Source organism: Salvelinus alpinus, chromosome 4, assembly GCF_045679555.1.
Source record: "Salvelinus alpinus chromosome 4, SLU_Salpinus.1, whole genome shotgun sequence".
NCBI lineage: Eukaryota > Metazoa > Chordata > Actinopteri > Salmoniformes > Salmonidae > Salvelinus > Salvelinus alpinus.
The window spans coordinates 39,883,700-39,897,201 of record NC_092089.1 but is presented as its reverse complement, the minus strand read 5'-3'; the positions used below and the strand labels follow the sequence as shown (position 1 = coordinate 39,897,201).

The 13,502-nt window shown below is 43.0% G+C and overlaps 2 protein-coding genes across 4 annotated transcripts in view; one reads left to right on the top strand and one right to left on the bottom strand.

The window, feature by feature from the left end:
• Nucleotides 1-227: 227 nt before the first annotated feature.
• LOC139573501 (nucleotide-binding oligomerization domain-containing protein 1-like) lies at nucleotides 228-7,752 on the top strand. 2 transcript variants are annotated; one of them, XM_071397010.1, is made up of 12 exons: nucleotides 228-469; nucleotides 607-834; nucleotides 1,245-1,419; nucleotides 1,616-3,437; nucleotides 3,614-3,697; nucleotides 3,814-3,897; nucleotides 3,985-4,068; nucleotides 4,137-4,220; nucleotides 6,185-6,268; nucleotides 6,384-6,467; nucleotides 6,615-6,698; nucleotides 6,909-7,752. In XM_071397010.1, the coding sequence occupies exons 2-12, from the start codon at nucleotides 628-630 to the stop codon at nucleotides 6,979-6,981; spliced, it is 2,865 nt and encodes a 954-aa protein (XP_071253111.1). In that variant the 5' UTR covers nucleotides 228-469; nucleotides 607-627; the 3' UTR covers nucleotides 6,982-7,752. The 2 variants fall into 2 exon arrangements, with proteins under 2 accessions (XP_071253111.1, XP_071253112.1); XM_071397011.1 differs by lacking the exons at nucleotides 228-469; nucleotides 607-834 and having other exon boundaries at nucleotides 1,284-1,419; nucleotides 1,620-3,437.
• A 2,192-nt stretch (nucleotides 7,753-9,944) lies between these two features.
• Nucleotides 9,945-13,502, bottom strand: part of LOC139573500 (E3 ubiquitin-protein ligase znrf2-like) — a 91,676-nt gene continuing 88,118 nt past the window's right edge. For both annotated transcript variants that reach the window (XR_011674613.1, XM_071397008.1), the window contains exon 5: nucleotides 9,945-13,495. The gene's annotated coding sequence lies outside the window, so the exon portion shown is untranslated. The remainder of the gene's footprint in view (nucleotides 13,496-13,502) is intronic.

The following is a 13,502-nucleotide window of genomic DNA, read 5'->3' as shown; positions in this document are numbered from 1 at the left end:
TTTTAATCGGCGAAAGTTCAAATCGAAGTAAGCATACGCTGATTAAAACACCTGGTTTTCTATGCAATCTTTCTAATTATTAGGACATGTTTGGGAAAGCCTGATTTACCGTGGAGCAATTACAAGTTGCGAAAACCCTATATTAAAAATAAGCAGATAACAGCATGCCAAAAGCGCGGTCGCAGTCGGAGGCGAAATTACGCGCATCCAAGGCTGTTTTTGGTTTCACTTCCTCAAATAACCTGTAATGTGTTCAGTGTTTTTTTTTACTCCTGACATTGTTTGAGACAAAACTAGATTCATATTCTAACAGTCCTGGAGAAACGTTTTGTTATTATCCTGTCATACGCTATTTAATGGTTTAATAACCAAGACTGGAATTTGTTTTTGGGAGAGCTGTGGTTCCCGAGTTTTTCCGCGGCGGACTAGGACAGCGCGGCTAAGAACAATGTTATCAAAGGTTCTGACGGTATGTATAGCCAGCCCATATACGTATACCGTACGCGATAGCCTATTATAGATTACTATAAATATATTTTATCCGTACTGTTGGATCCCTTTCTCCTAACTGGTTATCTGACTAGAATTCCTTCTTACATTTTCCAGTAAATACAGGCAGCTGAAGCCATGTATATTATGGACTCCAGTGCCGAGGAAGCCCCTGCTGGACTAACGGGCCATGTGTCCACTGTCCAAATGCTCACCTTGCACCGTGCGCTACTGGTTTCCCAGGTGAAGAGCACGCAGTGCATTATGGATAACCTCCTACAAAGTGGTTTTCTGTGTATCGAGGATGCAGAAATCATCCAGCGCGCAGCCACCAAGACAGACCAGGTAATTTACCATGGGAGGGTTTCAGAGAGGATACATGTCCATTTGGACCACACACATTAAATGACAAAGTACCCATCACAAAGACATGCTCTTGCATTCACTAATAGCCTACTAGGCCCTAACTAAAATGGACTAATTGATTTTAAGATGAGAAAATATAAAGACAATACTTGATTTTGCAATACAATGATATTTGGTATGCTGCCAGTATCTTACCTGTGAAAAATCCTGTTTGGCCACATTAATCAAAATGTGGGAAGTAATATTCATTAAATATTAATCACTGGTAAGTAAATATGATTGCCATTGTGCAGGTGCGTAAAATAGGGAAACTGTTAGCTGCCAAATTATTTTTAAATATTGAATCACTGTAAAGTAAATATGATTTACTTATGATTGACATTGTGCAGGTGCGTAAAATCCTGGAATTGGTCCAAAGCAAAGGGAAGCAGGCATGTGAATACTTCCTATATATTCTCTACAAAGTTTATGATGCATACATAGACCTCCAACCATGGCTTAAAGAGATCAACTACCAGCCATCAGACTTCATACGGGACATACCAGTGAAGAACACGGACCCTAGTAAGTATGTCAGTAGACTGTATGGTGCAGCACTTCATATGTGTTATTGGAATTTTACTTAACAATAAAAAAAAATACAGTGCATTAAAAATGTAAGCTATTAGAGAATCATGAGGGCAACTACTGTATATTTTGGCTGAATATCAGTGGTTGAGAATCAGACTGCAGTGTATTCTCCCTACCCCCCTCTTCTCAGTTAGTAGGTACTGTGAGAAGCTGAGGCACGAGCTGGGCCGAGACACACGCTTCATTGCCTCCTACGCCCAGCGAGAGGAAACCCTGCTGGAGGAGCTCTATACAGACACCCTGATGGAGCTCCTGAATGACCGCAATGAGAGCCTGGGCCACCTGGAGGGTCTGGAGCAGCTCCTGGGAGAGCAGGGTGTCTTTAACTCACAGGCAGAGACGGTGCTCATCACGGGAGACGCTGGGGTGGGCAAGTCCATCCTCCTCCAGAAGCTCCAAAGGCTGTGGTCCAAGAGGGAGCTGGAACAGACAGACGCCATGTTCTTCTTCAAGTTCCGCTGTAGGATGTTCAGCACTTTCAAGGAGACAGACGAGATCTCACTCAGGGACCTGCTTTTCAAATACAACTGCTACCCCGACCAGGATGCGGATAATGAGGTGTTCAGCTACATCCTCCGCTTCCCTGAAAAGGTTCTCTTTACGTTTGACGGCTATGATGAGATCCAGGCTGATCTGGACCTGGGGAATGTGCCTGAGGTGGTTTCTCCAGAGGAGAGGACTCACCCCCTTCTGGTGCTCATTAATCTGCTCTGTGGGAAGTTGCTTAATGGTTCCCGGAAGGTCCTGACGGCTCGGACAGGCACCGAGGTCCAGAGCAGGGTGATCCGGAAGAGGGTGGCGCTGCGTGGGTTCTCTCCGGCCAACCTTCAGACCTACACCAACCTCAACTTCAAGGAGCAGGAGCACCGGAACCTGGTCTCAGTTCAGCTGGATGCCAGTCCCCACCTCTGTGGCCTCTGCTCCATCCCCCTCTTCTGCTGGATCGTCTTCAAGAGCTTTAAACACCTGCGCTCAGTCTACGACGACTTTGAGTTGCCAGAGGCTTGCATGACCCTCACTAACATATTCCTCCTGCTGTCTGAAGTCTTCCTCAGCCGGGGGGCCACTCCCCCACCTGTCCTCCTGAAGAGAAACACCAGGTGCCCCGCTGATACCTTCAGGGCAGGGCTGAGACCGCTGACAGCCTTCTCCAAGCTGGCTCTGCTGGGCATGGAGAGAGGAGGCTTTGTGTTCGACCAGGAGGAGGTGGCCTCCTGTGGCCTGACTGAGGACGACCTTCAGGTGGGTTTTCTCCGACCGGTCAACCGCTACGATGCATGTGACAACCCTTCCACCTTTGAGTTCCTTCACCTCACCCTGCAGTCCTTCTTGGCTGCATTCTCCCTGGTTCTGGACGAACAGGCCAGCGTAGGAAACATCCTCAAGTTCTTCACCGAGTGCAGCAGGCGGGCCAATACTTCTTGTTTATCGTGTGTCGTCCACTGCATCGCTGGCTCCTCCAAACCCAGGGGAAAGGACCCGTTCAAGTCCAACGAGCATCTCCAATACGCTAACCTCTTCCTGTGTGGACTGCTGTCTAAGGCCAACGCCGGCTTGCTGGAGCACATGGTTCCTGCAACGCTACTGAAGAGAAAGCGGGCGGTCCTCAAGTCCTACCTGTCCACCAGCGTGAGGTCCCACCTCCGCGGTTTGCCACTCTACAGCACAGAGCAGGAGGGCAGCAAGGTGCATGTCCTGCCCAACTTCCTGTGGATGCTGCGCTGCATCTTCGAGACAGGAAGTAAAGAGGTGGCACAGCTGACTGCGAAGGGCATCACAGCTGACTACATCAAGCTGGGCTACTGTAATGTGTTCTCTGGCGACTGCAGTGCCCTCAACTTTGTGCTGCAGCACCGGCGGAAGAGGCTAGGGGTGGACATGGACAACAACAACATCAGTGACTATGGGGTCAAGCAGCTCAGGCCTTCATTCAGTAAGATGACCGTGGTGAGGTGAGGAATTCAAATGCATGCAGATGGAAACAGTTTGTATATTATGCCACTGTTAACATGAAAGGTACACTTGTTTACAAATAACATTGGCAAATCATTTCTTACTGCTATAAAAAATACTAGTATAACTAACTATAAAGTATAACTTTTCAGCTAAATTCGTTTTTCCATTTCAGATTGTGTGTCAATCAGATCTCAGACAGCAGCATTGAGGTACTGGCTGAGGAGCTTATCAAACACAGAGTGGTGGAGGTTCTGGGGTGAGTCAGTGTCTATCAGGGTCAACTTGCCTGTCAAACTTTAGTACTGTGTTATGCTGTATGACAAATTCCTATGACGTGACTGTGACTGTATTTCTGTTGTCTTGATTTGACAGACTTTACAATAATCACATTACGGACATCGGAGCCAAGCTAATCGCTCATATCATTGAGGAATGTCCTAAGTTAAGAGTCGTCAAGTATGTAAATTAATATGTCCAATCAATTATATAATTGTTTGTTTATAAATTAAAATGTTTATTTTTGGCACTTTGATTTGTTCAAAGGCTTGGCAGCAACAAGTTCACCAGTGTGGGTGGCAGGTATCTGGCCAGTGCCATTCAGAAGAGCACATCTATCTTTGACGTGGGGTAAGTGCACAATTACAATATTTATTTATTTATCAGAGTGCATGGGATGGATTGTTCCTGTTTTTCAGAATGTGGGGGAACAGCATTGGTGATGAAGGAGCAAGAGCATTCGCAGAGGCCCTGAGGAATCACCCAAGTCTTACCAACCTCAGGTGAGATGGATGGCAAGAAATGTCATTGTTATCACTTCTCTGAATAAGTACAGTTGAAGTCAGAAGTTTACATAAACCTTAGCCAAATACATTTAATGTTTTTCACAATTCCTGACATTTAATCTGAGTAAAAATTCTCTGTCTTAGGTCAGTTAGGATCAGCACTTTATTTTAAGAATGTGAAATGTCAGAATAATAGTAGAGATAATGATTTATTTCAGCTTCTATTTCTTTCTTCACATTCCCAGTGGGTCAGAAGTTTACATACACTCAATTAGTATTTGGTAGCATTGCCTTTAAACTGTTTAACTTGGGACAAAACGTTTCAGGTAGCCTTCCACAAGCTTCCCACAATAAGTTGGGTGAATTTTGTCCCATTCCTCCTGACAGAGCTGGTGTAACTGAGTCAGGTTTGTAGGTCTCCATGCTAGCACACGCTTTTTCAGTTCTGCTCACAAATTTTCTATGGGATTGAGGTCAAGGCTTTGTGATGGCCACTCCAGTACCTTGACTTTGTTGTCCTTAAGCCATTTTGCCACAACTTTGAAGTATGCTTGGGGTCATTGTCCATTTGGAAGACCCATTTGCGACCAAGCATTAACTTCCAGACTGATGTCTTGAGATGTTGCTTCAATATATCCACATAATTTTCCTACCTCATGATGCAATCTATATTGTGAAGTGCACCAGTCCCTCCTGCAGCAAAGCACCCACACAACATGATGCTGCCACCCCCATGCTTCACGGTTAGGATGGTGTTCTTCGGCTTGCAAGCCTCCCCCTTTTTCCTCCAAACATAACGATGGTCATTATGGCCAAACAGTTATATTTTTGTTTCATCAGACCAGAGGACATTTCTCCAAAAAGTACGATCTTTGTCCCCATGTGCAGTTGCAAACTGTAGTCTGGCTTTTTTAAGGCAGTTTTGGAGCAGTGGCTTCTTCCTTGCTGATCGGCCTTTCAGGTTATGTCAATATAGGACTCGTTTTACTGTGGATATAGATACTTTTGTACCTATTTCCTCCAGCATCTTCACAATGTTCTTTGCTGTTGTTCTGGGATTGATTTGCACTTTTCGCACCAAAGTACTTTCATCTCTAGGAGACAGAACGCGTCTCCTCCCTGAGCGGTATGACAGCTGCGTGGTCCCATGGTGTTTATACTCGCATACTATTGCTTGTACAGATGAACGTGGTACCTTCAGGCATTTGGAAATTGCTCCCAAGGATGAACCAGACATATGGAGGTCTACAATTGTTTTTCTGAGGTCTTGGCTGATTTCTTTTGATTTTCCCATGATGTCAAGCAAAGAGGCACTAAGTTTGAAGGTAGGCCTTGAAATACATCCACAGGTACACCTCCAATTGACTCAATTAGCCTATCAGAAGCTTCTAAAGCCATGACATCATTTTCTGGAATTTTCCAAGCTGTTTAATGGCACAGTCAACTTAGTGTATGTCAATTTCTGGCCTACTGTAATTGTTATACAGTGAATTATAAGTGAAATAATCTGTCTGTAATCAATTGTTGGAAATATTACTTGTGTCATGCACAAAGTAGATGTCCTAACCGACTTGTCAAAACTATAGTTTGTTAACAAAAAATGTGTGGAGTGGTTGAAAAACGAGTTTTAATGACTCCAACATAAGTGTATGTAAACTTCCGACTTCAACTGTATGTGGCACTGATTGTGCCATGTCTTTTATAGTTCTCCCACAACTGCGGTTAAGGTCAGAAATAAGGAAGTATAACCCATTGGTGTATCATTTTACAAACGCACATTCAGCTACAGTATAGGTTACTGAACTCCCTAACTCACAAACACTGAAACTACCTGAAACACTGAAACTATCTATTTTACAGTATATCACTCTGCCTCATAGTAATATCATTACCTAAAGTAATACAGTATACTTATGTAATTACTGATAGTAATTATATTTCTATGCTCTTCTCTCCCTTAGCCTCTCAGCCAATGGCATCACTTCAGAAGGTGGGAGGAGCTTGGCCGAAGCACTGAAAGGCAACACAATGCTCAGAATCTTCTGGTAGGACAATCTTATTCATACATCAAATTTCTGTGACAGTATGTGTCTCTGTATATTTAATTTGTATTTGTGCTTTGGAGTTAACACAGTTTAAATGTGTGTTGTGGTGTTCTAGGTTGGTGCAAAACGAGTTGTCAGATGATGTAGCACCAGACATGGCAGAGCTGATCAGATCCAACACAGGTCTATCTCACCTCTGGTAAGGCAGGCCCCAGTCTCAACACACTCCCAACAACCAATAATGAAGTTTAACCACAGAATTAACCATAAAGTGAACAAGTTATTTCTGAATGTGAATAAAAGTTAGCCGGTTAACCTAGTGATCCCTCTGTGCCACTCTGCACAGGTTAATCAATAATCAGCTGACAGTGGATGGAATCAGACAGCTGTCAGAGGCTCTCTTCCACAACACATCACTCAAAGAGATCAGGTGAGTGTACACAATGTGACGCAATGTCGCTCACTTAAAGGCACATTACTAAAAAAATGTGTATCACGTTAATAATAGTATTTGATATATTCCTTAGATACATTTTTATTTCAAAACATCTTTCCCCATTTGCACTTTGTAATGGCTGTGGGTCTTTGATTGCATTGCTGGTTCCTAATTATCATGTGCTCTGTCATCACTCACCCACAGTTTGAAAGGAAACTGTCTTTCTGAAGAGGAAGAGAAGCTGTTTGAGGCTGAGGGAAGGCTACGCTTCCACTGAGGAGACAGAACTGAGCTGAAGTGTGTGTAGATTGGTCACGTCTGTTACCGAAACGTAGAAGTTCTTTGTGTGTTTTCTTGCACACTACATTTTGTAAATATTTGAACATCCTGCATTAGCTAGGTTATTCTGGCATATGGGTAAAAGTCTTGACCCATAAAAATACTTCCTACAGTCATATTTGTCCATAATGAGTCTGTTTGCATTTAGGGATTTGAAACCAGAGGTGGCGTTCTCAGAGAGGAAGTCTTCAATGTAACTTTTTTACTAGCTCGACTTTAGTTTGAAACAAATCCACTTATACAGTAAGGGCAAACTGTCCCTTGTTTAAGCACTTTCGGTTAACCACGGAACATCTTATCATTATGCAAACCAAATCCATTGTTTTAATCCAGCTTCTACCCCCAAGCCATAAGACTGCTGAACAATTAATGGTCACCGGACTATTACATTGACCCCCCCCCATTTGTTTTGTACATTGCCTCTACTCGCTGTTTATTATCTATGCATAGTCACTTCACCCTGACCTATGTGTACAAATTACCTCTAACCTGTACCCCACACACTGACTCGGTACCGGTACCCCGTGTATATAGCCTTGTTATTGTGTTACTTTTTATAATTTTTTACTTTAGTTTATATGGTAAATATTTTCTTAACTCTTCTTGAACTACACTGTTGGTTAACCGCTTGTAAGTAAGAATTTCATGGTAAGGTCTACACTTGTTGTATTCAGCGCATGTGACAAATAAAGTTTAATTTGATTTGAAACTGCTTTTGTTGACCAAAGGAAATACTTTACTGGTGCTGAATTGCAGTATTGAATTTCTCCTGCACCACAACAACAGAGCACTGTGTAAACAAACTGAATTTGATGTGGTGCCTGCAATTAACTGGAGACTAGGCCACTGCTCTCAAACCTCCCTTATCATCAACCCTCACCCCTCTGATTTCTCTGCCTCATTCCCTTATTCTTTAATACTGGCCAGAACTGTAACTGTATGACACATACAGACAGTCATGTTATGGTCAGTTTGTGGTCATGGTGACTAATGAATGTAGGTTAGCAGGCGATGACAGGAACAAACAAATAGCGGAAGACAGGACATTACACCTTCCATATACACTACAGGTCAAAAGTTTTGTCAATTGTACCACAGAAATGGAACCTAAATCACAGAGGATAGATGTTGTGGTGGCAGCTGCAGAGAAGTACCTGGGTGCCCCCCCACAATTAAAAAAAAATATATATATACAGTACCAGAAAAAGGTTTGGACACACCTACTCATTCAAGGGTTTTTCTTCATTTTTTAAATTATTTTCTACATTGCATAATAATAGTGAAGACATCAAAACGATGAAATAACAGATATGGAATCATGTAGTAACCAAAAAAAAGTGTTAAACAAATCAAAATATATTTTATATTTGAGATTATTCAAATAGCCACCCTCTTCCTTCAATGACAGCTTTGCACACTCTTGGCATTCTCTCAACCAGTTTCATGAGGTAGTCACCTAGAATGCGTTTCAATTAACAGGTGTGCCTTCAGTTAATTTGTGGAATTTCTTTCCTTCTTAATGTGTTTGAGCCAATCAGTTGTGTTGTGACAAGGTGAGGGGGGGGGGGGGGGGGGGGGTATACCGAAGATTGACCTATTTGGTAAAAGACCAAGTCCATATTATGGCAAGAACAGCTCAAATAAGCAAAGAGAAATGACAGTCCATCATTACTTTAAGACATGAATGTCGGTCAATACGAATGTAAATAACTTTTATCACGTACAGTCGCAAAAACCATCAAGCACTATGGTGAAACTGGCTCTCATGAGGACCGCCACAGGAAAGGAAGACACAGAATTACCTCTGCTGCAGAGGATAAGTTCATTAGAGTTATCAGCCTCAGAAATTGCAGCCAAAATAAATGCTTCACAGAGTTCAAGTAACAGACACATCACAACATCAACTGTTCAGAGGAGACTGTGTGAATCAGGCCTTCATGGTTGAATTGCTGCAAAGAAACCACTACTAAAGGACACCAATAAGAAGAGACTTGCTTGGGCCAAGAAACATGAACATGAGCAATGGACATTAGACCAGTGGAAATCAGTCAAGAAATCAGTGGAAATCTTAGAGAGTCAAAATTAGAGATTTTTGGTTCCAACCGCCGTGTCTTTGTGGGATGCTGTTTGGGTGAACTGATGATCTCCGCATGTGTATTTCCCACCGTAAAGCATGGAGGAGGAGGTGCTATGGTGTGGGGGTGCTTTGCTGGTGACACTGTCTGTGATTTATTTAGAATTCAAGGCACACTTAACCAGCATGGCTACCACAGCATTCTGCAGCGATACGCCGTCCCATCTGGTTTTGGCTTAGTGGGACTATCATTTGTTTTTCAACAGAACAATGACCCAACAGGCTGTGTAAGGGCTATTTTACCAAGAAGAAGAGGGATGGAGTGCTGCATCAGATGACCTGGCCTCCACAATCACCCGACCTCACCCAAATTGAGGGGGTTTGGGATGAGTCGGACCGCGGCGTGAAGGAAAAGCAGCCAACACGTGCTCAGCATATGTGGGAACTCCTTCAAAACGATTGGAAAAGCATTCCAGGTGAAGCTGGTTGAGAGAATGCCAAGAGTGGGCAAAGCTGTCATCAAGGCAAATGGTGGCTATTTGAAGAATCTCAAAATATAAAATATATTTTGATTTGTTTAACACTTTTTTGGTTACTACATGATTCCATATGTGTTATTTTATAGTTTTGATGTCTTCACTATTATTCTACAATGTAGAACATAGTAAAATAAAGAAAAAGCCTTGAATGAGTCGGTGTTCTAAAACTTTTGACCGGTAGTGTAACTTTTTCAATGACTGTTGAGAAAGCTTCTCCCATAATGCATTGAAAGTGAAACACTCATCTACCAAGACACACTGTAAGTCACACTAGTACAACTAAAAGAATGTACTCCAAAAGTTTTGCTCTTTTAATTTCATATTCTGTACACATTTTTACATAAATGGAATGTTATAACATACTGTATGTCTAAATAGTTTCTAAAATAACATTTCTAGGTATGTACTGTCGGCCTGTCTCTGAAGTACCTTGGGAGGTATAACCCAAATAAAAATAGTTTCCTTCACCTCTCAACTATTACTTGAATGCCCTACTACACCTCCACCTTCATTCAAGCAAGCTCATCCCCAACTAATAATCATCTACAGTATGTTCGCTGTCATGGTATATTATATAATCATGAACGGAACATCAAGTATAGCTACCTGATGACATATGTGTGTTCTCTAACACATCTCGCATTCATATATGTTGACTGTTTTAAACACTGCATCCTCACAGGTCCATCCATATGGAGCTTTTCAACACGGTAGATTTGGATAGACATCGATCCGATTGGATTGATATGGGCTCAAATTGGCAACTGTAGCATAAGCAGCAAAACCAAAACATTTACACAAAATGACCATATAACCCCCCTCCTTTACCACTGGCCTGACATCCAAACTGAATTCTCTACAGTGAAACATAGCGAAATCAGTTTAGGTGCTAGGCTGCCTCCCCACTCGCATTTCGGGGGAAATGTGCTTTAAAACTGATTCTAGCTACAGTAGCTCATATAAGGCTGTTCTGCTAGGCTAGCTAGGGAGGATCCTCGTGCTACACACATACCCATGACAATAAGGGCATATTGTACACATACAGTAGTATGCTTCACAATCGTGAGCCATTCGACAACATTTAAAAATCACATTGCTTACAGTACAGTAGCCATGGGACAAACCATGCGGTGAGACCAGACATTCTAGTTTCAGACCAAACATTCTAGTTTCTCCTTCACTGATGTGCAATGAGGAGAAACTCCCATCTGGATTTAGATCAATCTTTATTAGCTATAGTACATGATGACAAAAGGGGAAACAGTCCATTTGGGTGGGGGCTTTTTATTGTCCAATTCCAAAGTGCTTTATGCCTCGCTGTACTTCTTGAAAAATAAATTGTTAGCAGCACGTCTTAGAGGCATGACGATGGCACTTTTGGAGAAACCACAGTTAATATGGTGTCACTGACCCAGTAGCCATGGTAACACTATCTTTAGTATATCCATACCATAACACCCAGATCCCCTATAAATGCTCTTTGTTAATTTGTCTGACGGGTCATTACTAGTTTGAATTGGGCAACCAATATAAATACTATTGATCTTATTCCTAGATCTGTCATAATAAGATACTATAATCTAAAATCTCTAAACTGTGGAGATTGAAAAACCTCCACAATGATTGTGAAAAGCATAGCCAATAAAGCCTTTTGTCTTATTCATTGAACTTGTCTATCAGTTTCTTACTCTGCCCTTATTCGCAACCCAATGGTGAAGATGGAGGTCTAGTATACTAGTATACTAGTTAGCAGCGCATCCTGGGAAAGCTCTCAAAACATTAAAGAGAACAACATCAAGGCCTTGTTTAAATATTACAACCCAGGGTTGCTGGAAGATGAAATGTATTAGATAAGAAATGTGTAAAACACTCAAACACACTGAGAAAGAGGATCCAACATTCCAATGATAACTTTTTTGAATATATCAGTCTTCCCCTTATTCTGATTGGCTTTGGCATGGAGCTCCACCAATCGCCTACTTCCTGCCCCGCCCTCTCACCTCTACTGTGATAGGCTGATTGGTAGATGATTATGATTGGGTAAAAAGTGTGCTATCTCAGGCAGCTATTTGAAACTGCACTGAAATGGACAAACATGAATAGAATACATAGTTATTCATGTCATTCTCTTTGCATTAAGGCCCAACTTAGTTTCACTATAACTCAGACATATACATACACAGATATGCAATTACACCATTATGTCAAATCTGCATACTTAAAATAAAATAATTTGCATAATAATAACTGCTAAGTCTCATGATGATAAATAAAGATTAAAAGTCAAAGTGAGTGAGTGAGAGAAGAGGATGGGTGTGTGAACCCTGTAGAAGGCTAGAGTATATACACCACATAATGTCACCGGGGCCCTGGGGAAGGGGGATATCTGTTCTGGGGTCAGCACATTGTAGCCTGGATCCCAACTGAATTGATCCTCTTCACAATTGCCAAACTGAAGATGCACAGTAAAACAATTGTGAAACATAGTAATTCAGTTGGGATCCAGGCTAAGCACAGAGGGCCTCATGTCCCAGTCAGACAGCTATTGGTGCTACAAAAACTAAGATTAACGTTCTCACTTCGGAGAAGTGCCTGCTGGGAGTTGTAGTTGCCACTAGCTGAGCCACGCACTTCTGGTAGCACAGTCCAGTTCACGTCTTGTTGCTACCACAGAGGCATTGAGGGGTTGTGAGTTAGATAGCTAGTCAGGGGAAAGGAGAGAGTGAGAAAGAGAGAGCGGGACAGCATATAGCAGGGCACTTCTAATTTCAGTGTGGCTAGCAGCCAGGGCCAGTTCCAGTTCCAGTCATGTCCGAGTGGAGTAAAGGTTAGAGTTAAGCAGAGTTTCACATTCAGCTGAGTCTGGCTCTCTGCTGGGTCTCTCTACGTCTGCCGTCATCCAGTCAACAACACACAGGGGGAAGGGCGGATATAGTATAGATATAGTATAGACTCATACCTGACCTCCCGCCCTCTGTCCCCCACCCACCAATCACACTGTTCTGTTGTCTTGACTCTGCCCTGGTAGGCCATTAGGATCCAAAGGTGAAGGCACTGGTAGACACAGTTGGTGAGGAGGGGGAAAGAGGGGGATGAGGACTGACTTCCCCTTGCCCCTTCTCCCCTCAGCTTGCTCCCCGAAATGTCCAGGTGTACAATCACTCAGACCAAACAGATGGGAGGAGACCTGGATCTGCTGTCCAATAACACAGGAGGAGGGAATTCCAAGTCGCAGCAGCCCTGGAGCTCAGCCAACCACAGCAGCTCAATCACTTGGGCATGGCCAATGGGATGGTATGCAAAACGTCTGTGGGTGGCATATAGAGCCGTTTCATCGATGCGGCAGAGAGTGAGAGGGCGTGTTGAGAGCAACAGTTTTTCCTGATTGGATAGTTGTGCAACAGAGGTGTTGTGTCTTCCCCTCAACATCAAGTTGGCAGATAAGCATGTCTGTCTGTCTGTTGGTCGGTATGTCTGTCTTTGAGGAGTTTGTGTGTCAGTGTCTGTCTGGTCTTGTCTCGGAGCCGATTGTGTGTGTGTGGAGATAAATAGATAGATCAGCATTAAATGTAGTTTCCCTGAAGATTGCTTTTAATGAGTTTTGGCACACTGCGGTTCTTGACTGGTTTGAGTTGAGGTGTGTTGAGGGCTGTTGAGAGGTACTGGAGGTGATGGGGATAGAGAGGTAGGGTCAGGGTGAGGTGTCAGTTCTGTACTGGCCACAGAGTCACAGTGTGTCTGTCCAGTAGTCTCCTTGGCAACGGGGAAGGGGAGGGGATTCACATTGAGGAATGTTGTTATTGGAGCAGATCACTCTTCTTATTGAGGGAGTAAGAAACCTGCAGA

What these genes read in the sequence shown, in the direction of transcription:
- LOC139573501 (XM_071397010.1), top strand. Translation starts at nt 628, where the DNA reads ATGTATATTATGGACTCCAGTGCCGAGGAAGCCCCTGCTGGACTAACG. An exon ending in CCAAGTCTTACCAACCTCAG is followed by an intron (nt 4,221 to 6,184) that starts GTGAGATGGATG and finishes TCTCTCCCTTAG; the next exon opens with CCTCTCAGCCAATGGCATCA. An exon ending in ACATCACTCAAAGAGATCAG is followed by an intron (nt 6,699 to 6,908) that starts GTGAGTGTACAC and finishes ACTCACCCACAG; the next exon opens with TTTGAAAGGAAACTGTCTTT.